Source organism: Eucalyptus grandis, chromosome 9 (assembly GCF_016545825.1).
Source record: "Eucalyptus grandis isolate ANBG69807.140 chromosome 9, ASM1654582v1, whole genome shotgun sequence".
Taxonomy (NCBI): Eukaryota; Viridiplantae; Streptophyta; class Magnoliopsida; order Myrtales; family Myrtaceae; genus Eucalyptus; species Eucalyptus grandis.
Window position 1 is genome coordinate 15,767,923 of NC_052620.1, and position 26,425 is coordinate 15,794,347.

General features: G+C 35.4%; 1 protein-coding gene across 1 annotated transcript; it reads left to right on the forward strand.

Moving 5' to 3' along the window:
• The first annotated feature begins 4,840 nt into the window (after positions 1 to 4,840).
• On the forward strand, positions 4,841 to 15,725 carry LOC104418400 (probable sphingolipid transporter spinster homolog 2). The gene is made up of 17 exons (XM_010029729.3): positions 4,841 to 5,106; positions 6,074 to 6,205; positions 6,804 to 6,905; positions 8,750 to 8,854; positions 8,960 to 9,035; positions 9,161 to 9,235; positions 9,493 to 9,595; positions 9,698 to 9,763; positions 10,572 to 10,647; positions 11,793 to 11,893; positions 12,083 to 12,159; positions 12,304 to 12,417; positions 12,862 to 12,981; positions 14,168 to 14,296; positions 14,775 to 14,853; positions 15,020 to 15,189; positions 15,331 to 15,725. The coding sequence occupies exons 1-16, from the start codon at positions 5,048 to 5,050 to the stop codon at positions 15,142 to 15,144; spliced, it is 1,539 nt and encodes a 512-aa protein (XP_010028031.3). The 5' UTR covers positions 4,841 to 5,047; the 3' UTR covers positions 15,145 to 15,189; positions 15,331 to 15,725.
• The last annotated feature ends 10,700 nt before the right edge of the window (positions 15,726 to 26,425 follow it).

The following is a 26,425-nucleotide window of genomic DNA, read 5'->3' on the forward strand; positions in this document are numbered from 1 at the left end:
GTGTGCATAATTCAAAATAGGCAATAAAAGTGTAGAAGATGCAATCAAGAAGTCTGAGAGTACTGTACAGATGATTTTTCACTGATCACCGCATCATTGTGTCATGACTCGTACGATAAATAGAATGGGTGTTGAAGATGCAGTATAAAGAGTCCTGTCGACAATGGTGATCTCAGGTTCACTCCACTTTTTCCTCATTCTCAAGCTCAGGGACATTCAGGTTGTTCCCACAAAATGGCTAAATCCAAGATTATTTGTAAATTTTGACAGTGATTGGGACTAATGGGTTTGCTATACCTAATTCCCAACGGAACTAATCGGGGGTCCGATCCATTATCTTGTAGTTGGACTTGGCCTCCAACTCTCAAGGGGACAGCTTTGATATACTTGCCACATAGCAGCGATCACACACCGAGCGCATTCCATCGTATCGATGTCTCCATTGCAAACCCCAGCTAGATTCTTGTCGGCCCCTTGGAGACTCCGAAAAATGATGTGAAAAATTTTCTCCAAAAAATGATGGATTGTATTTCTTATCAAAATGAACAAACGAAAAATTATTTTCTTTATTCACGAAAATATTTAGACATAAAATGCCGTCGATAATAAAAATATTTTTTATTGACCAATTATTTCAAATATACAAATAATTAATTTTATAAAAATTTTTCATTTTTTCAAAAAAAAGGAGTCATTCATTTTCAACGTTAATAGGAGAATGATACAAATTTCAAAGTTAAGTTCGACACTCACTTTAGTGTCTAAATTATTTAAAAAAAATTTTTTTCAACTCTCCAATAATAGGAGAATGATACTCTAGAAATACTTCTCTTTTTCTTTTTTTCTTTCTTCTTCTTTTTCTTTCTTTTTCTTTGGTCGGTCGCCCTTGGCCATGGCCGGCCACCGCCCGGACCGGCCGACGGAAATTTCAAAAGTTAAGTTCGCCCGACACTCACTTTAGTGGCCAAATTTTTTTCCAAATCACCTAAATGCCACCTTTAAAAAAAAAAAAAAAGGCCGCCGCCAAAGAAGAAAAAAGAAAAAAGGAAAAAATAAATAAGAAAAATAAGAAAGAAAATAGAAAAGTAAAATAAAAATATTAAAAATCATTTATTTTTTGTTCTTAAGTGTCAACTCCGATTTGAATAATTGGAAATCCAACTTGGCCATATTTTATTAATCTCTCAATCCTACATGGCTTGCCGACATGCCCACTTAGCATATAATCGCTAGACGACGTTATATAATAGCTTAAAAAGTGATCATTTCAATATCAATTGTTGTTAAAAATATGACAACTTTAGTGCCGATCATTACAAAAATGTGATCACTTCAATGCAAAAAAGCCACCTCAAATAAAAATTTTAATTATAAAAGTCACATAATTTTTCTGATAAGAATTTCTTGCCGATGGTATTTAAGTGATCGTTTTTTCTTCGATTTAGCACAGCTAACTAAAATTTTACCCTAAAATGAGCACGGTACACAACTTTTGACACTTTTAGTGTTTTTCTCCTCTCCAATAATATCTTGAGCTCATTCTTGTGTCCTATCAATCTCTTGCCATTTCAGTAATTTGTCTATCTATTGGCTCTCTATAAGTGTATCAATCTTTGTGCTTATAAAATTGTAAAGGATAGTGTCCTCTTGCCCATAGATCACTTTGGAAGATTAAGCAAATAATTTTATTATGATGTATTTCAAGTATTAAATAATGATGTGAATGTATTAGTAAAAATACACAATAAAAAAAAAAAAAAGAATCTTCTATATATATTTGTGATAAGAGAAGCATAATTCAAGAATTGAAATTGTTTTCAATTTACAAAGGTTGAGAGAGAGAGAGAGAGAGAGAGAGAGAGAGAGAGAGAGAGAGAGAGAGAGAGAGAGAGAGAGAGAGAGAGAGAGAGAGGATTATACTTCAATATTGAAGCATTTGAGAGATGGATGATAATCACTAATATACGGATATGTCCACGGATACGATACTTGTGGGATGTAATAGTATAGGTTCTTCACTGTTCTATATAACAATTATGGGTGTGTGAGAGAACTTGTGGAACTTACAACAACCAGCATGATCGGATAAATTCTGGGTAAATATCAGAGATCCCAAGGTAGGTTCAAATTCCAAAATATCAAAACACGAAGTGCAAAGTAGGTTCCAACGTTTGAGGCATGTCCACCCCATACCTTGTAGGCTTGTCCTTGTCCCATGTTATTCTGTGCAGGGTGCATATAGGAAGAGACATGACACCCTCATAATATTTCATTAAATACATGTGTATAAAACTATTTATAACTTTCTCTTTCATGAAAGGACTCCAAAGTCACCACCACCCTTGCTCCCCGAGTAAGTCATGGGTTTCATTCCAACAAGGCAGACGACGTAGGGATTCGAACACTGGACCTCTCACGAAAGGAACCGCGCCTAACCACTACACCGCCACCACGGGTGGTGAATCTTGTTATTATTTCTTTGCTAAAAAATTAATGAAAAGAATACATGATAGTTAAAGAGCACCCTCAAACCTGTAGAACCTCAAACTTATACCTATATGACATAATACCTCAATTTTTTTTTTTGTAATATAAAAAATCATAAATTTGTATTCGTGCAACATATTCACCTCAAAAATTGATTAATATGTCACATGAGTACAAATTTGAGATTTTTGATTTCATAAAAAAATAAACTGGAATAAATATGTTATATGGATATAAGTTTGGGATCTTTTATGTCACAAAACTTTTTTAGAGTAAATATGTCACGGTGGACATAGTTTAAAATTTTTAGTGACTTTTTCCCTAAATTATTTGTGCTTCCTATTTGTGCTCATTTACACCTATGTCCTTGATATACGTGTAGTTTGTTGGTAGAACATTTATCCACTATGGACTAGAGCAGAAGAAGGACGGATACGTGTGCACTTGCCTATAAAGCTAAATAAAAAATAAAAAATAAAATAAAATAAAAAGTGCTCTTGCCTATACATCGCATGGTCGGCTTTTATATGGGTCAATTGCTTTGAAGATTATCACAATTACAAGTTTAGAAACTAAATAAAGGATTAAGCTATATTAATTTAACACTTTAGAATGTGAACCCAAATTGGCTTTGGGGCTGATTTATTTACGGACACAAATGAATGGCGTGTAAAATATTCAAACGTTTATTTTGAATAAGGGATATGTACTACAAGTCCTAAAATTTATTATGAAAATGTAATTGAATCATAAAATTTTCAAAAAATACAATTAAGTCATAAAACTTGTTTTATTGGTGAAATCAAGTTCTTCCATTAACATTATCAATTTGTCTAACGGAAAATATTGATGTGATATTTTTAAGTTAATTTATTTTCATACATGGCATTTTTATTACTTTTTTCTTTAAATATTATTTAAATAATAGTAAAAAAATTTAAAAAGCCAAAATAATTTTTTTTTTAAAAGGGAGGGATCATGGTTGAGCACGTCATTGCCCATCATCATAGTGGCCGGCGAAGGTCATTGGCCCTAGGTGGTAGAGGTGAGGTGACCCTCACCGGCCTGAGTAAGGCCATCTTGGCCTTAGCAAGGCTCAGGCGAGGCTCACTTAGATCTAGGGACACCTTGGCTAGGGCCAGCGTGGTTTGCCCAGATATGGGCAAGCCTTGCCCGAGTCGACGAGGGCTGCCCCTCCTTTGTAGCCGGCCTCTCGACAATGGTAGCAGTGGTGGCGATGCCTAGCCATGGTCCCCACCCTTTTTTTCCTATTTTGTTTTTTAAATTATTTTAGCTTTTTTTTTTTTTAGTTTTTTTACTATTATTTCTTATTAAAAAAAAAGTAACAAAAAATGTCACATAAGATAAATAAATAAATTTAAAAAATGTCACGTTGGCATTTTTGGTTAAATAAGTTGACGGTATTAATGGAATGGCTCAATTGAATCAATTTGACAAATTTTAAAACTTAATTATAAATTTTGAAACTTTTAGGACTCAATAGCACTTTATTAACAAGTTTTAGAATTTATAGTATACACATTCATTTGAATAATGAATTCATGAGATGATATTCAGGTTGATATATCATGGACGTCAAGGAAATTTTACCAAGTATTTACAAGCCCTTATATAATATAAATTATAGATTTATCCTCATGTTTTATTTTATTTTATTTTATTTTATTTAGTCCTTCACTGCTATAGAAAGAGCACCATTTACATTATATTGATGAAATTATGCTAGGTTATGCTTTTAAAGCACATCATACAGAAAGGTATATAATGGACCCCACTTTCTTTCAAGTGTCTGCACCGCACTGGTAGTTGATACTTAATCAACAAGGATGCCAAATAATTGCATTGACTTCGTACTGACATTGAGTTGACTTCAGCAGTTGATTGAGAACTTACATTAAATAGGCCTAGCACCAAGTGTCTGCTGTGAATTCAAAGAGGAAACCTAAATTTTATAGCCTTGCACATTAGAAACGTGTTGTAATGCATTTTTTTTCTCAGGCGACATTTTTCGAATGTATTTTTTTCTTTAAGATACCCATAAAAAAAAGAAGGAAACGGACAAAAATAATCTTTTAAAATTCTCGATGATGATTATCAACATTTGAACACGATACTTAGCCAAAAGAAAATTCAGAACTATTGTAGCAAACCTCACCTTCTAAATTTTCTTAACCGGATAATATCTATTTTTTGGTTTAGTTTGCAAAAGGGTAAATACCTGTTCCTTGAAAAGGATATATTAACCCTTTTTTTCCTATTAAAAAAATTGCTTTTTTATTTTCACCTTTTTCTTTTTGGCCCCATATAAAATGGAGAGCTGCGGCGGGTTCACGTTTCCATGGGGGAGTAGCTGGTTTCCGTTTCGTGACACCATGGGAACGCCGATCAAGAAATCTATAAATTCACGCCAACTTTCCGCCCTCATGGCCGAATCCCCTGGCCCACCGCCGCCGCGATCCCGACGGCTGCAGTCGCCGGAGCAGCCCCCGCCGCCGCCGCCGCCGCCGCGCAGCCGCGGAAGCCCGCCGACGCCGAGGAGATGGCGAGGCGGCGCCTCAAAGATTCGCCCCTGGCTCCTTCTTGGTTCACGCCGAAACGGTACTCGATCGGCTTTTCTTTCTCTATGTGCCTTTTTCGGCGTCGTGGTCGGATTTTGGGTCGTGGGTTGCTTCGCGGCTGGGGAATTGGTGAATGGGGAGTAGAGTTTGTTTGCTCTTGTTTCGCCTCTCGGGACATTGAAGCTCCGTTCGTGTCGTTTTCTCTAGCTGTTTTATGTTAATTGTGGTGCGGCGTGGTGCCCGATGAAGTGACGAGGAATGGTGGGTGCGGGCTGATAGTTGCTGGGCAATTGCAGCACGTTGTGGACTGCGGAGTTCAGTTGGTTTTTGAGTGGTAATTTGGTTATTGGGAATTAAAGCATGCTGGGGTTTGGGTCAATTTACTAGTGATTACTCATGTATGAGATGTCCGTTTGTTTCTATGAGGAAAGAGTTTCTGTGAAATTTGTGGAAAAAGAAAATTACCCGTTGATCGGGATTAGCTTTGTTAGTTATTGTTTCAGCCGTTGATGTTCTTCTCTGGCCTTAGCATCAAGTGCGGCTTAGATTGGACTCACTTTGAATATGGCAGGTCAATGACTTGTCATGTTTTCTTTTGTCATCTGATTGGAGAGTGATCTTGTTGCATGCACCTGCGGCTGACAGTGCCCTGTTGTACTGTGTATTGTATGAAGGAGATTGCTTCCAAAGTAGAATGTGGGTTGGGTAACTGTTGGTTCAACTTTTCTGAGAAGTCAATGAGGTCATAATTGTTTCCTCACAAGTGTGACTGAGGCTGGCCATGACCTTCAAGCGTAAAATTTCCTGAATGTGTTGTCTAATCTTAAGCAGAGATGACTTGTTCTATTTGGTTGTGTAATTGTAGTTACTATCACGCAATGTTTATCTACACACCAGAAGTTACTTGATTGTATAGGATTTTAAGAGAATATACTCGAAGAAATGGGTAACTAAAATATTGGAGTTGTTTAGGGCAATAACCAGGAATTTTACTTTTCTGTATGCAGGTTGCTTGTCATCTTTTGTGTGATTAACATGTTAAATTACGTGGATCGAGGAGTGATAGCCAGTAATGGTGTGAATGGTAGTCGGAGTACTTGCACAAAGGATGGAAAATGCACTTCAGGCAGAGGAATCCAGTAAGTAAAGAATTTTGTTTTGTCTGATTATGCAGACAAGTCTATTGTTTCAGTATCATGGGACCTTTATATTGGACATTTTGAGATCTGGTTCTGGTTGTTGTTGCCGATCTAAAGCAGATTGAATGTGAAATTGAGGTTAATCTTTTTTTTTCTGAACAAGAACCAGAATTTGTATTCCTGTACTGCCATTCTCATCTTTTTCCCATTTTGCTGAAAATATCACAATGATTGACATATCTAGTATTCTCTTGGAGGCTTTTGATTTTCTTCTTATTGGGGTTCCTTTTTATGTTTTCAGACTATACAGTTTTGTTTAATGTAAAAAAACTTCTGAAGGTCCAACATAATTCTATTAATAAAAGTTTGTTGAATAGTGAAGAAATGTAAGCTGACAATCTCCATTGCATTACACCAGTCTCCGTGTTTATCATCTTCCTAAGTCGAAGCCGAAATTCCATCCTATTCTCCTTTAAAATTTTCTGGGCAATTTTTCTCTTACCATCATTATTGTAATCATAGCTAGTTTTTCAAGCATTTAGGAATTTATAGTATAGTGTTAATGTCTTATAACCTTATCATAGCACTTTGGTTGCAGGGGGGACTTTGACTTGAATAATTTTCAGGATGGTGTCTTGTCATCTGCATTTATGGTTGGACTTCTTGTTGCATCCCCTATATTTGCTTCACTAGCAAAGAGGTAATGCCCAATTCCAGTACAGCTTGGATACCCTATGTGCTTTGCCCAATGTTACTAATTATATATGAAGAACTTGTCATTCACGGAATGGGGAGAGAACGATTGTGGGAGAGTGACTAAATCACTTCTAGTTTTAACGGAGCAAGGCTATTAATCCTGAACATGTTCAGCACAGGTCATGATGGAAACCTTGGTCTTTTGATTGGTGTCATTCTTTGGTTGTGTGGGCTTGGAAGATGTTCTTAGTCAGGGATCTCATGCCGCTACAAGATAATCTTGAATATTTTTCCACATCAAGTACTTAAGGTGGCTTGGCTTATATTGTCATAATATCCTGAAGGGTTTTCAAATCAATTTAGCTGCTTTGAATATGATATTGACATAACCATTTTGAAAATATGATATAGACTACACTTGCTTTTATTCTGAGTGAATTGTATCTGCTTCTCCTATGCATGATATATTTGAAAACCTTAGTTGGTGTTAATTATTTAGTATTTTAGCTATATCTTCCTGTGCTGAAGCAATTTTATCATATGCTTTGGTGAATTTCTTCTACTCTATACTAATATCTGTTCTGCCTTCTTTTTTCTAGTTTTAAGTAGGTACTGATGTACATTACTTTAAAACTTTGCTCATAATTTCAGTGCCACATACTTAGACAGCAGGTATACAATGAACAATTTGGAGGGGCCAAGGTTAAGATTTAGCTTATATAGGATTGTGGACTCTATCATACATTTACATTTATCAAATTTTTCCAAATATTAGGAACCTGTAACATAATATATGTTAAACGTAAATGGGTACGGGGGTTTACATGCTCAATGTACTCACTTTTGTCATTAGGTTAAATGATGATTAGTCTGATCACTTTCTTATGAGCTGAAAGAAAGCCCAGAACAATAAGGTTACTAGTCCATTATTTCATTAGTTTTGGCAAGATACAACCACAAATGAAAAACTAAAATAGCATTTGAAAGTTGAGATTCCAATTTGATTTGTAAAAAAACTGTAGTTGTCATTCACTGAGCTCACTCGCTCACATTTAGTGGCTCATCTTTAACCTTTATGAATCTTCCAATCCTTGACGTCAACAAGAGTGACTTAGCTCCAATTTTTCTAATTGCCCTCCTTGTTTCTATTATTGATGTGTTTATCTTTTGTAATTATAGCTAATGTGCCATTTGGTTTTATATGTTAATTATGTTGATATGAAAGTTTTTCTTGTAAAAAAAAAATGTTAAAAAGAACATAGAAACTTCGTGAGAATAAATTGTTGAAATTTGGAATTTTGTGTCCAGAGGATTGGTTCTAGTTTAAGGATCCCATGACTGTGTTCCTATGCACCTCTAAAACTGAGTGCATTATTGCTGTCTTTCAGTTCTCACAATCTTCAATCAGTTTTTGCAACCTTCAGTGTTCGCTCTTGTAGGAATCGTTTATAATATCGACTTATTAATAACTTCTTCTCTAAACTATTTCAGCCCAGCCCTCCACCCCCCTATCCTCTTCCCTTTTCTCTCTCTCTTCCCTTCTTGAATTTGTCCATGGTGGGAAGGGAAGTTTTCTCTTCAGAAAGTTGATAGTTGTTAAATAATATTTCTTAGAACTCCCGCTCTTTCTCTCTTATTGATGGAAAATATATGTTTATCATCATTAGAAGTTATCTGTTGTCTGTATATTCCTGTTGTTAATTGTTTCAGTGTTAAACATTCTCCATTTATAATAAAAAATTGGCTGCATCTTTCTGATTGCTGCAGGTTACAGGTTTTAAGTATGCACAGTTTATCTTTCTCTTCATTTTGTTATAAAAATTCTTACATAATTTTTTCACTTTCCAGTATCAATCCGTTTAGGCTCATCGGAGTTGGACTATCTGTTTGGACACTGGCTGCAGCTGGGTGTGGTAGTTCATTTACCTTCTGGTTTATTGTGATATGCCGGATGTGAGTACGGAAGCTTTGCGGCTTTTACATTCTAAATTGTAAATTTTGGTACCTTAACTTTAAAATTGTGCTAAGGGCTTACGGTTTCGGGTTTACTTCTTAAAGGCTGGTTGGAGTTGGGGAGGCTTCTTTCATAAGTCTAGCAGCACCTTTTATAGATGACAATGCGCCTGTTGCTCAGGTGTGCCACACCTATTGCTGTTAGAATAAGCACACTTCTTGTGGATAAGTAATTGTTAAGTTTGCTGTAAATTTTATTCTTATTCCTGGGAACAATATTAGCTAAGATTTTATTATTTCTGGCAGAAAACAGCATGGCTTGCAATGTTTTACATGTGTATACCAACTGGAGTAGCTTTGGGCTATGTGTATGGAGGATTAGTAAGTTGTTTATTCCCTCACATTCGCTCTTCGATTTTGCTGATTATGTCTGGGCTAGTCGTATGACAGGCTTTCAATCTGCATCCTTTGAACATGCCAAGTCTAAGTAGATCAATATAGAGGCAGTAGTATCACTTGTCAACTGCCTGGTGGAAAATTTGTTCTTTCGGTCGCTGCCTGATGGCATTTGCCAGCTATAATTATTTGCCATTTGCTGAAGTTTTGATAATTTGACCTCTTCTTCCCTTTTGTTTTAGGTTGGAGATCATTTCAATTGGCGGTATGCATTTTGGGGTGAGGCTGTGTTGATGTTTCCATTTGCTGTTTTGGGATTTGTAATGAAGCCTCTGCAGCTAAAAGGTGCATTTCCATCTAGAGTGCAGCAAGATTCTATCTGGTCTTGCCTATAAAGAAGAAAAAGATATCTGTTTTTTAGACCCACAAATTAGCGTATCACCGCAGGTTTTGCTCCCGTTGATTCAAAAAAGTCAGTGGCATCCATTGAAACAGCTGCCATTGTGACTGAAGGTAATTATTCTTCTAATATTGTGTGCTAGAATTTCCAGATAGAATTCCACTTTCTTTTGTCTTATCTTAAAATTTTTAATGTGTTATTTCATGTACTTTCGCAAAAACTTTCAGTAAGACCTTTTTCTTATTATAGTCCATAAGAAGCAACCAAAGCCATTGATGCAACAGTACAATACTTGCTCACAAGCTTCAAGAATGGAAGAGTTCAATTTGCATTTTGTTAGGGCCACCAAAATATTGCACTTTTTTTTTTCTTTTGCTTGGTTTAAGATTTCTTTTGGCAAGTGGATATAATACAGCACAAAAAAGAAAGTACACCAACTCAGTGACACCATGTATTGAATCTTCGTGATCGGTCAACAATACTTGAATAGTCTTGTAGCTTTTCTGGTACAATATGCAAACAAAGGATAAATTCATTATTCTGGTGGATTGATGTCTTATTGTGCTCACGTTGCTCCATTTCATGATGTAAGTGTTGTTCCCAGAGTTTGCATGACCTGTCTCATCATTAATATTTGCATGATTGATATTTTTAAATCTGCAATTGACGACTGGATAATCTTTGATTTTTCTCCTTTTTTTGGATTGCTATAATAGGAAAAATTCTTTGGTTCAGTTAATAAATTTAAGGTGTTATAACCTCTTATCTCATCCCAGTCTGCAACATGATTTGTTGGAATCTGCTGAAAAAATGGAATTAATGTTCCTACTTCTAATGTAGGCAACCACTTCCCTGGCAGTAGTTTGTATAAATGTTCCTACTTTCTTCTAGTTTTTAAATGTTTCCTATTTTCTTGAGCAGATGCATCGAGTATTAATCCCTCTAAACTGGTTGGAAATGAAGGTACTGGCAGTGAAGCTTATCATGAGCCATCCAAGTAAGTGGTTCTCTGATGGAGAGATAAATGTAGATAGATAGGTGTATTAACTTATCTACTATTTGTGCATGTATGTCTATTAAATATGTTAATCATCAATGAAATGGCATCTCCAGCAACGAATATTTTGAAGCAACAAGGCTGGAAAACTGAAAGAGTTTCATAAATGCTGATCAGTTGGGTATATAATATTTTCAGGAAAAAGAGTTCGCAGTGGGTAGGGCACACCATTATGAATTGTGTTTGCTTCATGAAGTGGAAAAGTTGTCAATTGAGAAAGGAACTAGGAGAAATTTAATTGAGCTTTGATTATAGAATTATAGCAATTCAGGGTTCTCGGTAATCATAGATGGAAATTGTTCATAAGTAGATGTACAATAAGTTGGGACTCTTGAGCTAGGATCATTGATCATTTTAACAACGTTCTGCTTCTACAGTAACTTGATCAAGTAGATGGATAGAAATTCTCTATTCTATGTGACAATAGACTTGATTGTACCGTTGGTAGAAAAGTGCTGGAGTCTAGAGTTAGTGCCTGAAAGAGCCAGCCTTGTAAAGCATATTTGCAAATATTAATTAGTAAAAAGAAGGCTGTAATGATGTTCTGTTTCCTTTGAGGCTTGCAATGATTATTTACACAAGACAATGCCTGGCAGAAAAAGCGAATCCATGGTCCAAAATGGACTTTGATAATTTGTTCTTCCAGAAGGATGAAAGTTTTTTGGGATGGAATCTTTGATTTGCACCTAATGCATTCTCCACTTACTGTTTTGGGTAGAAGCTTTGCCTTCTAAGACATGCAAAAACTGATTCCAAATGGAGTATAATTGGCAATGCCTTTAGTTGAAGCATTGAAATGACAAGGGCCCACGAGAAAATAGTTCCTGAAACATTTTTAAATTGGTGACTAAGGTTGAAACAGCAAAATTTTTTGCTGATTCAAGGGCCTGTGACTTGAATAATTTATTCAAGTTTTTGCAACTAGAGCCTTATATTTTCTATTCGCTGGCAGAAGATTGATGCATATGAGCATGAATGAGTAGAGACAGATAGAAAGAGAATGGAGGGAAGAGAGTGGAGGAGGGGAAGGAATTATATTTGTATCTCAGTGCCTTCTTTTTATGAGCTTATTTATTTCTTTGCAGGAGATCAGGCTGTTTGTCCACAATCTGGAATGAAGTAGCAAGATTTTCAAAAGATATGAAAGCACTTCTGGTTGATCGAGTTTTTGTTGTGAATGTTTTGGGTAATTCAATTTTTCTAGTTTTCTTCACTTGTAGGCCACTAGGCTATCGCAGATTTTACCAACATTTTATCTATTTATTCATTAATGACATTGGTAGAATAAGATATTACTGTGCTAATTATGTGTTTACTATTTGCTATTGTTTTGACACAGCAAATCTTTTAACATGTATAACTTGTTAAATGACAGGTTATATTGCCTACAACTTTGTCATTGGAGCATACTCATATTGGGGGCCAAAGGCTGGCTATAACATCTATCATATGGTATCAGTGTTTGCAGAATTTAGCTTATCATGGCTGCTTTCCTTTAGCGTCATTGTAGTGTTTTCTTTAATGTATTGCAAGTTCTCTTAAAAAAGTATAAGCAGTTTTTTGGCCATCTAGTAAGTACATATTTCTGGTTAACAGAGTAGTGCAGATATGATGTTTGGTGGAATTACCATCATCTGTGGGATTTTTGGAACATTAGCTGGTGGATTTGTTCTTGATCGCATGAATGCTACCATCTCTAATGCTTTTAAGGTAAGTTCTGGCATTATTTATGATCCCATTATTAATCCATTAATGTTTTAGGTTTACTATATTTTGGGTCCCTGAGCCTTTTTATACTTGAACAAAGATAAATGGATGTTCGAAAACTGTAACATGTGATCCGTAGTAATGTTCTTTAAGATAGGTTTCAAAACTCTCTCACAGTGTCTCATCTTCCGGTAAATAAAAATTTCTTTTCTATTGGACCCATTATTTTTTTGGTCACTGGTCCATATCTTTCTATCTCCACCCAATGGCAACCCATCTGCCTCTTTAAGTACTAATTATGTCATACATTTGGAGAAGTCTTCTATCATGTCAGTGAATCTAGAGCAAATGTTTTGTTTCTCTTGTGGGGGTTGTTATGACCCCTTTTGCATCGACTCTTCTCTTTTTCCTTCTGACACTGGTAATTTCTCTGTTATTCTGATGCAGCTTCTTGGTGGAACAACCTTTCTAGGTGCTGTTTTCTGCTTCACTGCCTTCTGTATGAGGAGCTTGTATGGATTCATAGCTCTTTTTGCACTGGGAGAGCTACTTGTATTTGCTACACAGGTAATCATTCAAGTGAATTTTTCCAAATGTGGTTCTCCGAAGACAGACCGCATCTTCACTTAGTTGGGTATTCTGACACTTTGATGTAGATTATGCTGTGTACTAGCAGTGGAAAGTTTTGCCTCATATTTTCACTTCTAGTTGGGAATTTCACACTAAGTTAATCAATTAAGTTACCAGAAGCAGAAAATTTTTATTAAGTTACCTCTGTTCATGATTATCTAGATTGTGAAGATTCTATTGCGTGTGAATTGAACGTAGAGAATCATGTGCACCATTTAAAGCAGTTTGCAATGAGTACTAATTACCATTAATTGTAGTCTTCTGACTACTATTAAACTGTTCAATTTCTTATTATACTCTGTCTATGCAGCTTTGATGGTATTTGAAAATGTATGTGAGTTGCATTTCCTACTATTCATGTGATTTTTGCCAATATTTTGAAAATTGTACTGTTTAGAAACCAGAAGCTGGCTGTTTGCTATTCAACCAGTTCCATGGTCAAACGATCCAAACTGTTGGGTTTAGTTTCATTAATGACGGAGCCTTTGACACATGTTTTGGTTAGATTGTGTCTGCCTGCTTTTAGTTCATAAAGTTCATGGATTCTAGACTGTGTCACTCAGAGGAATACTTCTTTCCTGAAGAGCTTAAGATCTTTTTTGAATAAATTATTTGGCACAATGCTGACAAAGAAGTTGCCTGTCTAGTTGGATAAGAGCTGGACACTCATCAATAATAGGGCATAGGCTCCAGACCCCACCCCATCACATGTTTAATGGCTTGGAATGTGAACATGGGAGGAGCAGTGATTCCAAAGGACTCTCCAGTTTATATTTTCTTTGATTGATGATATCGTCATATAATATTTCATCCTATTGCAAGCTTTGCTGAGCATATCTATCATGTTTATACCAGTACTCCTTTTGTCTTGTAGATGCTATCAACCGTGTAGATATTGTATCTTGCCTTTTCTTTCGAGAGGACGTGTCTTGCACGTGCAAATGACATATCAGTGGTTATCCTTTTGTGACTTCTGTTGATAGCTTGAGGACCTATTATTCTATATTCAATCCCTTGCATTCCTTGCATTTTAGCATTCAAATTCTTTTGCTTGAAATGAACTGGCATTTTTCTTGTATATCTTGACTTATTACAATATTCTTCCACGATTCTTCCTTCGCAGGCTCCAGTTAATTATGTCTGTCTCCATTGTGTCACACCTAGTCTAAGGCCATTATCAATGGCTATTTCAACCGTCGCTATCCACATCTTTGGTGATGTGCCATCGTCACCACTTGTTGGGGTTTTCCAGGTGTGCTTCAAACAACTCTTTTTTTGGCTAATATCTAACTTCTATGATTATTCATCAAGCTAGTATACCAACCAGAAAGTGGTTTTCCCAAACTTGATTTAAGAGTGAGAATGGCCTGCTGAGCATGATGCTTGAATTATCATACCCTGGTCTTTATTTTCTTTTGTTACTTCTCTTGTGTTATTCTTCAAAGAAACAAACTGTTTGACCTGCAAGAAAGGCCTGTTGGTTGCTCACATTTGTTCAAGTGCTGGCATTTACAAATAATCCTGATTTTATTGCTTTCTTTTCTGACTATTTTGCCATTTTTAGTTATTTTTCCTGGACTATAATTATTTTCATGTCATTGGATTATTCAAATTTCAATTGATCATGTCCAAAAGAACTTAGGTGGAAAATAGCAGTCCTTATGCAATTATTTGATCCTTGTCATACATCCACTTTCTGATGGTATTTTGTTCATCCTCATGATTCGCAGGACCGTGTTAATAATTGGAGGGAGACAGCACTAGTTCTGACATCGATTTTGTTTCTTGCTGCTGGAATTTGGTTTATAGGTGGGTAATTTGGATCCTTGTTTCAGTAAACCTGGGTAAATAATGCCAAAAGGAGACAGATCCTGTTGTGATGCAAACATGAATTCGTTAGTTTCTTTTGCTCATGGATGTTTGTTTTGAGGTGGATTGGTGTTATTGACATAAGTCATTTCATGCTTCTTGTCAGGAATCTTTCTTAAAAGTGAGGATCGGTTTGACGAGGATAGTGTAACTCAAGCACCCGCAACTGAGAAAGCGAACTTGAAACCATTGCTCGACGGGAGCAGTCCAGAGAGCGTAAATGAAGTATGACGCATCAACCAAAGCACTATGGCATGTGCTCGTGTCTCTTCCCTTGTAAGACTTCATACTCTTCCTTTGCACGGGAAAACTTATAATATAATACTCCTTAGCGCAGAATTATCTCCCGATTGTTACTTTGCTGGAGATTCCCATTGCTTTTTGCTGCCTGCTAAATTCCATTTCTTTATGGAACAGCGTGACCTACGTGCAGCAAGGCATGCTAGGATCTTGTATTCATCGGGGACTCTGTGATTAAATTGTACATATAAGGGCTTTGGGGCGATTCATGCAGAGCTTGATGCATGACACACAGTCGTCAACGTAGAAGATGATGTAGATAAAAGATTTGTCTGTAATGGTGAAGCCATGCTAATGTCTAAATTTATGGATTTGAGTCTTTTGGTTTGTTTTGCAAGTTTTTGGACAGGTTTTGTTGATTAAATAAAACGTCGAAGAAATCTCAAGCTTTTTATGGGTTCATTTTATCTGACATTTAGCTTTCCTTTCCAAGGGATTTTGTGAATAATTACTTCAGCTTGTAAAATTCTTTGAAATTCGTTTGGGCCATGCATTGTAGTCCTATCTGGAAATCTAATCTGTTTCTTATGCGATGAAGCATATAAACGCGTTTGTTTGCGTTTCGTTTAAAAAATCGTTCCGCGAAACGAAATAGAAAAAAGTGTTTCTCTCCTAAACAATTTTTGAACAAAACAACGCATTTGGAAACTTGTTCCGGAAATAAAAAATAAACGAAACATGTTTGGTAAATTTGGATAATTTTTTTATTTCTTTTATTTTGTTCTATTTTTTTCTTATTTTTCCTTTTTTTCTTTTTTTCTTTTTCATTTTTTTTTCTTCTTTTGGCCTGGCGACCAGCCGACGAGGGTCGGCCTCGCCTTGATCCGGCGAGGCCGAGCTCGCCCGGCGGGGCGAGGCGCGGCCTCGCCGGCCACCGCTGCGACGCGACTCGCCCGATCCGGCGAGGCCGAGGCTCGCCGCCGCCGGGCGAGGTCGGCCTCGCCGGATCCGGGCGAGATCGAGGTCGCCCAGCCGGGCGCGAGGCCGACCCTCGCCCGCTACGCGAGCCTCGCCGTGGCCGGGCGAGGCCGCCGCCCTCATCGGCCGGCCACCGCCATGGCCGAGGCGGCGACCGGCCAAAAGAAAAAGAACAAGAAAATAAGAGAAAAAATAAAGTGTTTCTCAAAAGTGTTTCTTAAACGTCCAAACGTATTTACGGTCTTTTTGTTCCCAGAACAAAAAAAAAAAAAGTGTTTAAAAACAAAAAAGAAAACACAAACAAACGGGGCCTAAATCACCCGTATGTACATTTACGAGTCTCATCCTACACACAAAAATGCTTTGTGTCTAAAACTGCGCAGTGTTTGTGAACTGGATTTATTTTGATGAGTGGCTGTGCAAAATGGACCGCCCTAATCAAAAATCACTTGGACAACCGAACCGGACTGCCCTAATCCTAGAAATCACTTGGACCGAACCGAACCGGTCAGTTCGATCCTAGAAGTGTTAGTTCAATTCTCAGTTCCTAAAAATGGAACCGGTGTCCGGGATGTCTTGTTCATGATTTCAAAGGAAAATTGGACCAAACCGACTAGTTACATATATTTATTATTATTTTATTTCTTTAAAAAAAAATTAGTGGATTTAGTTTACTGTTCTTGAAGAAATAGGAGTGTAATTGGATAATAAGATATTTAGATGGAAGTATAAAATTTGTCTCAAGAGTTCTAAATTTGTTTTTGAATATGCTTTCTAAATAAGATATCTTGACGGAAACATAAGAAGAAGTAGAAATTGATTCCATTGGATTGGATTGAGAATTGATCACCCTTCAAACCTATAGATGGTTTCCAGGTCTTGTGATGTTGTAATTGGATTCAACTCTAAGAGATAGACAATGACAGTAGCTCCATAAATTTGAATGATATTCGGTACATGAGATCTCCCTTTAAGAACAATGTTGGGTGAATTGAATCTCCTTTAGATGCTTCCAAGGTTACTCTAAGTAGGAGATAATATAATACGAACTTGGAATTCGCAATCCCATCTTGATCCCTTATTAACTCGGTTGCCAATTCACAACTTGTGATCTTGGTAAGGGGACTTGAGATCTAGGGGCTTAGGTGCGGGTCCACAACTCCCAAACTTGAGATCTAACACACAACCTAGGGTCTATAACAGCTAATCTCGAGATTGTTTATTGGTGTCAAAATATGACATACGGGAATAAAAATGGAGGATCGTCTCTCTTTACAAAAAGAAAAAGAAAAAAAAAAAAAGAAGATAAAAGAGAAACAAGAGAGAGATCTTGAAGATTGTGTAATGCTTACTTTTCAAAATCTGTATTTAAACCATGGCGATGTTTAATTGTCTCTCCTTTCATCTTTGGATCCCCTCTAATGATATGGGACGCAATGTTGGAAGTGAAGGAATTTTGTGCAAAATTTCCTCTCATGATATTGGTTACTACTTCTTGATCACTTGTACCAACCAAACAATTCGCTACATTCTCTAACAAGGTGCTTTCACAGTTAGTGTTTTTCCCAATCTCTAGTGTTATGTCAAAACTTGCCTCCATGATGATTATCCAATTGAGACAATCGATCAATCGTTACAAGACGTATAAAAAAGTTTGTCTATTTCAATTAGTTTCTTAATTAAACTTAAACCACTAATTCATAATTGGAGTAAATAGTTTTATAATCAACAATAGCCTGAATCTCAAAAAAGTTCTTCAAAGCAATCATGGAGAGAGGTAAACTAACAGCACTGCCTCCCTGGGTATAGTATTCTAGAATTTCATCTCCTACACAGGAAGTACACAAACAATTGCTTTGGTTGCAAAACCAAGCACTCAATTTTTAACTCTCTATTAATCCAACCTCAGTCCCTCGATCCTGTAGTGTCCCCAACATAGTTTGGTCAGGAGGGCCTCGGACTCGGGTTCTAGGACCAAAGTCCGAGCCTCAAAATCCAAACACCTAATTAAAATGCACTCTTTTCTTCTTCTTTTTCATTCACTTTTCTCCCATTTAACCGTGCCACTGAATATGTTCGTTCACAAAATATCTTTCATCAAAGGTTGAATCTTCGATTTTTTAAGTAAATTGGGTTTTGTGGTGACTTAAATAGGAAGCAATGTGCATGGAATGAATCACTAATGCTAATGAAACTAATGGAACTAATTGAACTTAAAGAATAAAGAATTGCAAATAAGAACGATAAATCGATAAATTGAACTATAGAAACAATTGATTTTACTTGGACTTATACAGCCTTGTACACAGTGTAATTGTCAATGTGCTGTTATCTTCTCAATTATGAACTTCAACTACCTCTGAAATTCTCGACTCTCCGCTTCACAATCTTGAACTGCGTATTCTTATCTATAAGTAGTTATAGTCCACAGGGTTTCTGCCGTTTAGACATTCTTTAAATGTGTTTGACCGCTGTTATTTTATGTCGACAACTTTTTCGGTCACTTTTCATTGATATTAACATAATCTTGTTACATCAATTTGCAATCAAATTACTTGACCTTTTCCGTTGATAACTCAATCTCAACACCTTTCACTAAGTCTTGGATTATTTTGGGTGTCAACATTAACATCTTAAATTTATAGCAACTTAGAAAAATTTTGATTTAGTAGTAAAACAAAATAAGGAAAAGCTTTGTTTTAGCCTTCTTTGCTTAACCACCAAGGGTTGGCGCAGTTGGTTGGGCCGCCAAGAAATTTGCTACTTGGGAACTAAAGATCACTTGGCTCCAAGGCACTGACGTAAACCAAAATTTTAATTTAACAGGTTCATTGAGCTTGCGGACTGCTTCGTTGTGCAAGAATAATGATACGCGGGGTGAAAAGAAGAGAGAATGATTTGTTTATTTATTTGTATTTGGATTCTACAATGAAAGTACTATGACCAAAAGCAGAAAGAATTCTAGAATGAAAGTACAATTTTTAAACTCTATGGACTTTGTGTTATTCCTGGAACTTCCCGAAGGACACCATAAAATTCTATTGCAAATTTGAGTCCTAAATTCATTCAATTAAAATTTCTAGGGACAACTTAAAAACTAGCATAAAACGCAATAGACGAAAGAGCATATTTACCCCTAAAACATTTCTTTCTATGCTTGCTAATTTTATAAGTAAAAGGTATAAATCAATCGATGGGTTTCTTTACTCTTTTGTTAAGGTCTTCGTTGGGCCTTTCACCCGATCCATTGGGCCTTCTGGACCGTGATTCTATACTATTTATGGATATAATGAATATATGTTTTATCCTAATACCCTAAACAAAACTCTTATTTTAGCTTTAGTCCCAATTCTATCCTAAACTCTTTTCGTCACATCAAAAACCACAAATTAATGTCCAGTCCCACTTCTACCTTGATTTTTTTTTGTCTCGTAAATAGTCACTAACTTTTACTGGAGTCTCATATTTACCTTTGTTGACTCTCTTTCCAAATCACCCTTCGTGATGTGGCATTTTTATGTCATCGCTCAACCTTTTTTCCCCACATTTCATATCCAAGAATATACCTTTTGAAAATTTGAGTAAAAATTAGAGCAATTAGAGTTGGATTTCTTCAATTGTTGTTACTCTTAAGAGAGTATTCCTTCCACCTCGTTAGTGGGCCTTCAACTTTGCACTCAGTCTTTAGTTTCTTGCCGTCGAAGAGCTCCTCGAAAAACTCGATTCGGGATGCTTAAACAAATCATGCTTAAGAGTTTTCCATCTCTTGATTGTCAAGAGAAATTTTGAATAGACTCAAGTAAAAGTTATTGATTTTTTAGAGTGGAATTGGGACTAGACCTAGAGTTGAAGGTTTTTTATGGGACAAAAACAGTTTAAGATAGAATGAGGTCTAAATCTAAAGTTGGGTTTTATTAGGGAAATAGGCTTATCTTTCGAGGAAAAGGGGGTCCAGGGTAATCCATTACTTCGTAGGACTATATTGAGAATATATCGGAAGGTTGGCTTGTATAATTGGTCTCTGATGTGATAGTATTGATCAATATAATTGACTTATATGAATTCTAATTTATTTTTATATTTATTAAGGCTGTGTTTGACACTTGGGCTAAAATTGAGGATAAGATAAAATTTATCCTATCTTGCGTTTAGTGTTTGCCTAAGATATGATAAAGTCGGATATAAATGGAGATATATACTATATAAAATTATCTTCTTGAGGAGATGGGATAAAAGATGATAGGATTTCTAACATTTATAATAGGAAAATTATTTTCCTTGAATGACAATCTTATTAAATTAACAAATTAAAATTATATTTCAATATAAATTATATTTGAATTCTAATATAAGATATCAAAATAACAAAAATAACAATTTAATTATTTTAATTAATCCTATTTTTATTTATATATTAAAAGTTAATTCTATATCATAATATATATTCAATATATAAATATAAATATATATTTACATCTATTACATATTTTAGGTATTTTAGTAATTTAAGTATATTAGTATAGTTTACTATTTAATAAAATTTTATTAGAGAATAATGGAATGGGAAAAATAAATTTAAAAATAATTTAAAAATAAAGGAAAATAAAATAAAATAACAAATGAAAATAAAGTAGGCAAAAGTGTTGCGAGAGATTTTCATCATCTCTTATCCTCTCTATTTGTAAAAATTTGATTCATTTATATTAATATATCATTTATATCAAACAATATACATGATATGATATGCACATATCTGACTTTATTACTGTAATCACCAAACAATTGATAGAATATAGCAAAATCTCATGATTTTATATTCCATCTTATCTAGTCATATCCTAATCGGAAATACGAATGACCAAATGCAGCCTAAAAGAATGATTATATAAAGTAGCCTAGTAAAAATAGCAATTATCATTACTTATATTGTGTACTACTAGTTATTCGCTCCAAAATCATCAATGGTGATCACCAATTGAACAATACGGATTAAACGAACCTAATTGATAATCTCCAAAGTCACATTGCAAACCCTTATATTTGATTGATAGAAAATTACAACCCTTATATTGGGGAGGGAGAGAGAGAGAGAGATTTTGAAGATTGTGCAATGCTTACTTTTCAAAATCTGTATTTAAACTATTGTCTATACTTTCATCTTTGGATCCCCTCTGATGATCTAGAGAGAGATTTTGAAGACTGTGCAATGCTTACTTTTCAAAATTTGTATTTAAACTACATTGATATTTTATTGTCTCTCCTTTCATCTTTGGATCCCCTCTAATGATCTAGGATGCAATGTTGGAAGTGAAGGAATTTTATGCAAAATTTCCTCTCATGATAGTGGTTACTACTTAATCACTCGTACCAACCAAACAATTCGTACATTCTCCCAACAAGGTGCTTTCACAGTTAGTGGTTTTCCCAATCTCTATTGCTATAACAAAACTTCCCTCCATGATGATTATCCAATTGAGATGATCGATCGATTGATAAAAGTTTGTCTATCTCAATTAGTTTCTTAAATAAACTTAAATCATTAATTCATTATTGGAGTAAATAGTTATATAACTTATAATTGCCTGAATCTCAAAGTTCTTCAAACCAATCATGGAGAGAGGTAAACTAATAGTACTGCCCCTTTGGGAATAGTATTTGAGAATTTCATCTCCGACACGCAAAGTACATAGACAATTGCTTTGGTTGCAAAACCGAGCACTCAATTTTTAATTCTATCAATCCAACCTCAATCCCTCGATCCTGGAGTAGACCCCTGACAACATGGACACTAGCTCGCGGCATAGTTTGGTCACGAGGACCTCAGACTCGGGTTCTAGGACACAAATCCGAGCCTTAGATTCCGAACACCAAACTAAAATGCACTTTTTTTTTTCCCCTTTTTCATATACTTTTCTTTCTTCTTAACTGTTTTGACAAAAATATTCGTTAACAAAATATCTTTCACCAAGGGATGGATCTTTGGGTTTTTAAGTGAACTGGGTTTTAAAGCAACTTGGATAGGAAGCAATGTGTATGGAATGAATCACTAATGCTAATGAAACTAATAGAACTTAAAGAATAAAGAATTGCAAATAAGAATGATAATCGATAAATTGAACTGTAGAATTTTTTTCGAGTGTTGTTGATTGCGGATCCTTTACAATTGATTCTACTGGGCTTCATATAGCCTTATACAAAGTATAATTGTCAATGTGTGGTTATCTTCTAAATCATGAACTTTAGTTACCTTTGAAATTCTTGGCTCTGTGCTTCATGATCTTTAACTGCATATTCTTATCTAGAGGCAATTATAATCTTTAAGGTTCTTTCAATTAGAATTTCTTTGGGTGAGTTTTATTGCCATTGTTTATGTCGATAGCTTCTTTGGTCTCTTTTCATTGATAGTACCATAGTCTCGTTACGTCAATCAAGCATTCGTCAATTTGCAATCAATTTAGTTGACCTTATCCATTGATAACTCAATCTCGACAATTTCCGCTAAGTCTTGGATCATTTTTTGGTGTCAGCGTTAACATCTCAACTTTATATCATCATAGAAATTTTTTTGGTTTAGTAGTAAATAAGGAGAAGTTTTGTTTTACCCTTCTTTCTTTAACCAAGGGTTGGCGGGGTTGGTTGGAGCACCAAGAAATTTGCGACTTGGGAACTAGAGGTCGCATGTCTCGAAGTCACCTACAAAAACTAAGACTTAAAACTAAGACGAGTTCTTCGTTGGGCCTTTCACCCGATCCATTGGGCCTTTTGGACCCTGATTCTATACTATTTATAGACATCATGAATATAAATTTTGTCCTAATACCACCCCCAAAAAAAAGCCAAACTTTAGCTTTAATCCCAATCCTATCCGAAATTGTTTTCATCTCATAAAAAATCATAAACTTTAGATCCAATCCCAATTCTTCCTTAATTTTTTTTTTTGTTTCATAAAAATCACCAACTATTACTTGAGCTTTACATTTGCTTTCATTAACCTTCCATCCAAAATTGCCCCTAGTGCTATGGTATTTCCATGTCATTGCTATGGTTTTTTTTCCCAAATTTCATATTTAAGAAGATATCTTTTGGAGATGAATTTTCATGTCACCCCAAACAACGTCATATTGGATTTGAAATTTGGGTAAAAAATAGAGTTGAATTTCTTCAATTGCTATTACTCTTAAGAGAATATTCCTTCCATCTCGATCGGGGATCTTTGATTTTGTGCTCAATCTTCAATTTCTCGTGCTCGAGAGTCTTCCATCTCTCGTTGTCAGAGAGCTCATGCTCGAGAAACTCAACTCATGATGCTTAAATAGCTCGAGCTCAAGAGTTTTTCATATCTTGTTTATCAAGATAAATTTTGGATGGGGGGTAGACGGGGTAGATATGGGACTCAAACAAAAGTTAGTGGTTTTTTAGGATAGAATTGGGATTAGAATTTGAATTGGCGATTTTTATAGGACAACAAAAAAGTTTAAGGTATAATTGAGATTGGATCTAAAGTAGGGGTTTCTTTTAGGGAATTAGGCCTATCTTTTGAGGGAAAAAGGGTGAAGGGTAACCAATTGCTTCATAGAAACTATATTGAGAATACATCAGAAGTTTGGTCCGTAAAATTTGCCTATGATAGATTTTTTATTATAGTGGTGGCTATGATCAACTTATATGTGTTAGCGGGGTTTACATCCATGTGGAAGAAGCCCAATAAATAATAAGCCTAAAATGGCTTAAGCCCATACGATAAGTTATATGTAGAAATATGATTTTCACTATCTTGTAAGTGGTAAGGGCAAATAAATCAGTTGAAATATAGTAATGAGAAAAAAAAAAAAAAAAAACTTTGGGGTTTGCGGATCAGTTTGATTTACATTAAGCTGGCATTGGAGGTCGCTTCATGGTCTAATTGAGCTGAAATTCTATCAGCATATTCGTGGCGCATTTTCTCAAATTTGGATAGTTTAATTTTCGTTTGAAACTCTAGGTTTTTTTCGTGATTGATTAAAACTTGCATTTTTTGTCAATTTATCCTTGATTTCTTGTGAATTTTATGTGTATTGCCAAGAATGATGTTATTAAGATCTTTGCTACTATATACTTCTAGTATTTACTAGAGAACTTTGTTCACCTAATTTTGTTGATAGTAAAGCTTTTGGGAGGACTCCGGTTCCGTGATTTTTTATCTCCTCACACCAAGGATGTTTTCCATGTAAAAAAAAATCGCCTTGTATTTACGTGTTTGATATTTATTTTACTTTACTATATCATTTCCTATTAGACTTACATAAGATGGGAAATTATTCTATTCCGCTACGTTAATCCGATATTGTTCGGGTTGCTACTGTTCTCCCACCAATATGAATTTTCAAATTATTGCCATATCCCATATTAGATTGATCCTATAGAGAAGCCTAGGAAACCTAGCAATTATCATTTCTTGTATCTTGTGTTGCTAGTTATTCGCTCAAAAATCATCAACAACGATTGTCAATTGAGTGCTGATTAAACGAAGCTGATTCATGATCTCCGACGTCAAATTGCAGCCATCATATTTGATTGACAGACAATTCCAACCTAGAAAGGAGCAAGAACTCGGTTCATGTGCTCATTACAAAGTAGGACCACGGTTGGTCGTCTAACACCAAACTTCGAATTACAAGAAGAAGGGCAAATATGCAAGAAAAAACATGTAAAGAAATTGTACTCTTTGACATCAAACTCGGCTTTCTGAGGGCGCCAAAACTAGTCATAAGCAGAAGAACGTCCCCTTCAGGATCTTGAGGGGGACAATGGCTTCACTTGCAAAACCCTCGCACCACAGACAAGTTCAAACATGTCTGTAGAATCAAGACAACCCATATGACAAAATCCATTCTTTTCTCGCTCTGAATATGACAGAATCTCGAGTTAGCTAATACGGGACAAAGGAGTACTTGCTTCGATGTCCTCCCAAATTATAATGATATCGCCAGGTTGGCCCAATTTTCAATTCTTCAATAAAGAAAGAGGAAACAAAAAATGTTGAAAGGGGTTTTGGCCTGACGAATGAACTATCATTAGTGCTACATTCGTGGAAGATTATTAACACCACTATCTTATATTAAACAGAATATACGAATCTCAACGACAATCTTTCAATGTGATCTGCTTTTCGTATCCCGTTTATCATTCCCATAACTTGGTCAGATGGAACTTCTTGAGAATATCTCTTTGTTTATTTTTTCCCCATTCGAACACATGGCCCGCACAGGATTGTACACGGGATTTATCTATTTAAAAAGACCAACATGTACAAAAACTCTTGCTTTATATTAAACGGTCAATACCATTAAAAATATCGAATTGGTATCACAATTATTTATTTATCATAAATTGATTTTTTGTCTCGTAAAAATCTCAATTTGATACTTTTGCGACACCTTACCCTCGAACCAAGTCTACCTTTCGTCATAATGCATATGTGTGGATTTTCCATGTTAGATTTGTCATTCTCTATGTCAGATTCGTCTTACAATAATGAGCGCGTTGATACATATGTATTTTAACTGTATACTGAACTAAATGCTAATAGAGGGAGATTCGGAGAAGAGTACCGATTTGAATTTTTTTTAGAGGAAAATTAGTGATGGAGTAAATTTGTCATGAGATACCATTGGTGAAATGAAAATTATTTTTTGATAAATATATCATTAAGGTATCAATTTGAAATTTCTAATGATATTGACCTTTCTTTCCATATCATGATTTGGCACTCTCATGTTTATAGTGTATTTGTTGCCACAATGAATGTGTCTTATCTCATGATGAAGTGTCTCATCCTGCCATGTTGACACCACAGCTCTTCTAGAATGTTGAAGTAAGTGCATTAACTATTTAGTATCTCTCTTTGTCTAAACGCAAGGCTCATGGATCGACAACTATAGATCTAAGTTCTAGATCTAAACAAGCAATTCCGAGTTCGTCAAAATTCCACGCCATCGATTTAAGTCTTTATAAATATATATATATATATATATATATATATATATATAAGAGTGACTGAAGGTGTCAATGGTAATTGGGTGATGCGGCGAAGACAATTCTCAATGATTTCGGATGATTTCCCCCAAACAATACTCGTCTTATTTTATTTATATTTACGAAGTATATACGATATTGCTTTTGAACCATCCTCAAACTAATACTTGAATTAATTTAAAACCAAGATCGAGTATTGTGGCCAAAAATATTATTTAGCCATAATTTTTCTTTTTTCTTTTTTTCTTTTTGGGGAGGGAGAGGGGAAATCCCAATCAGT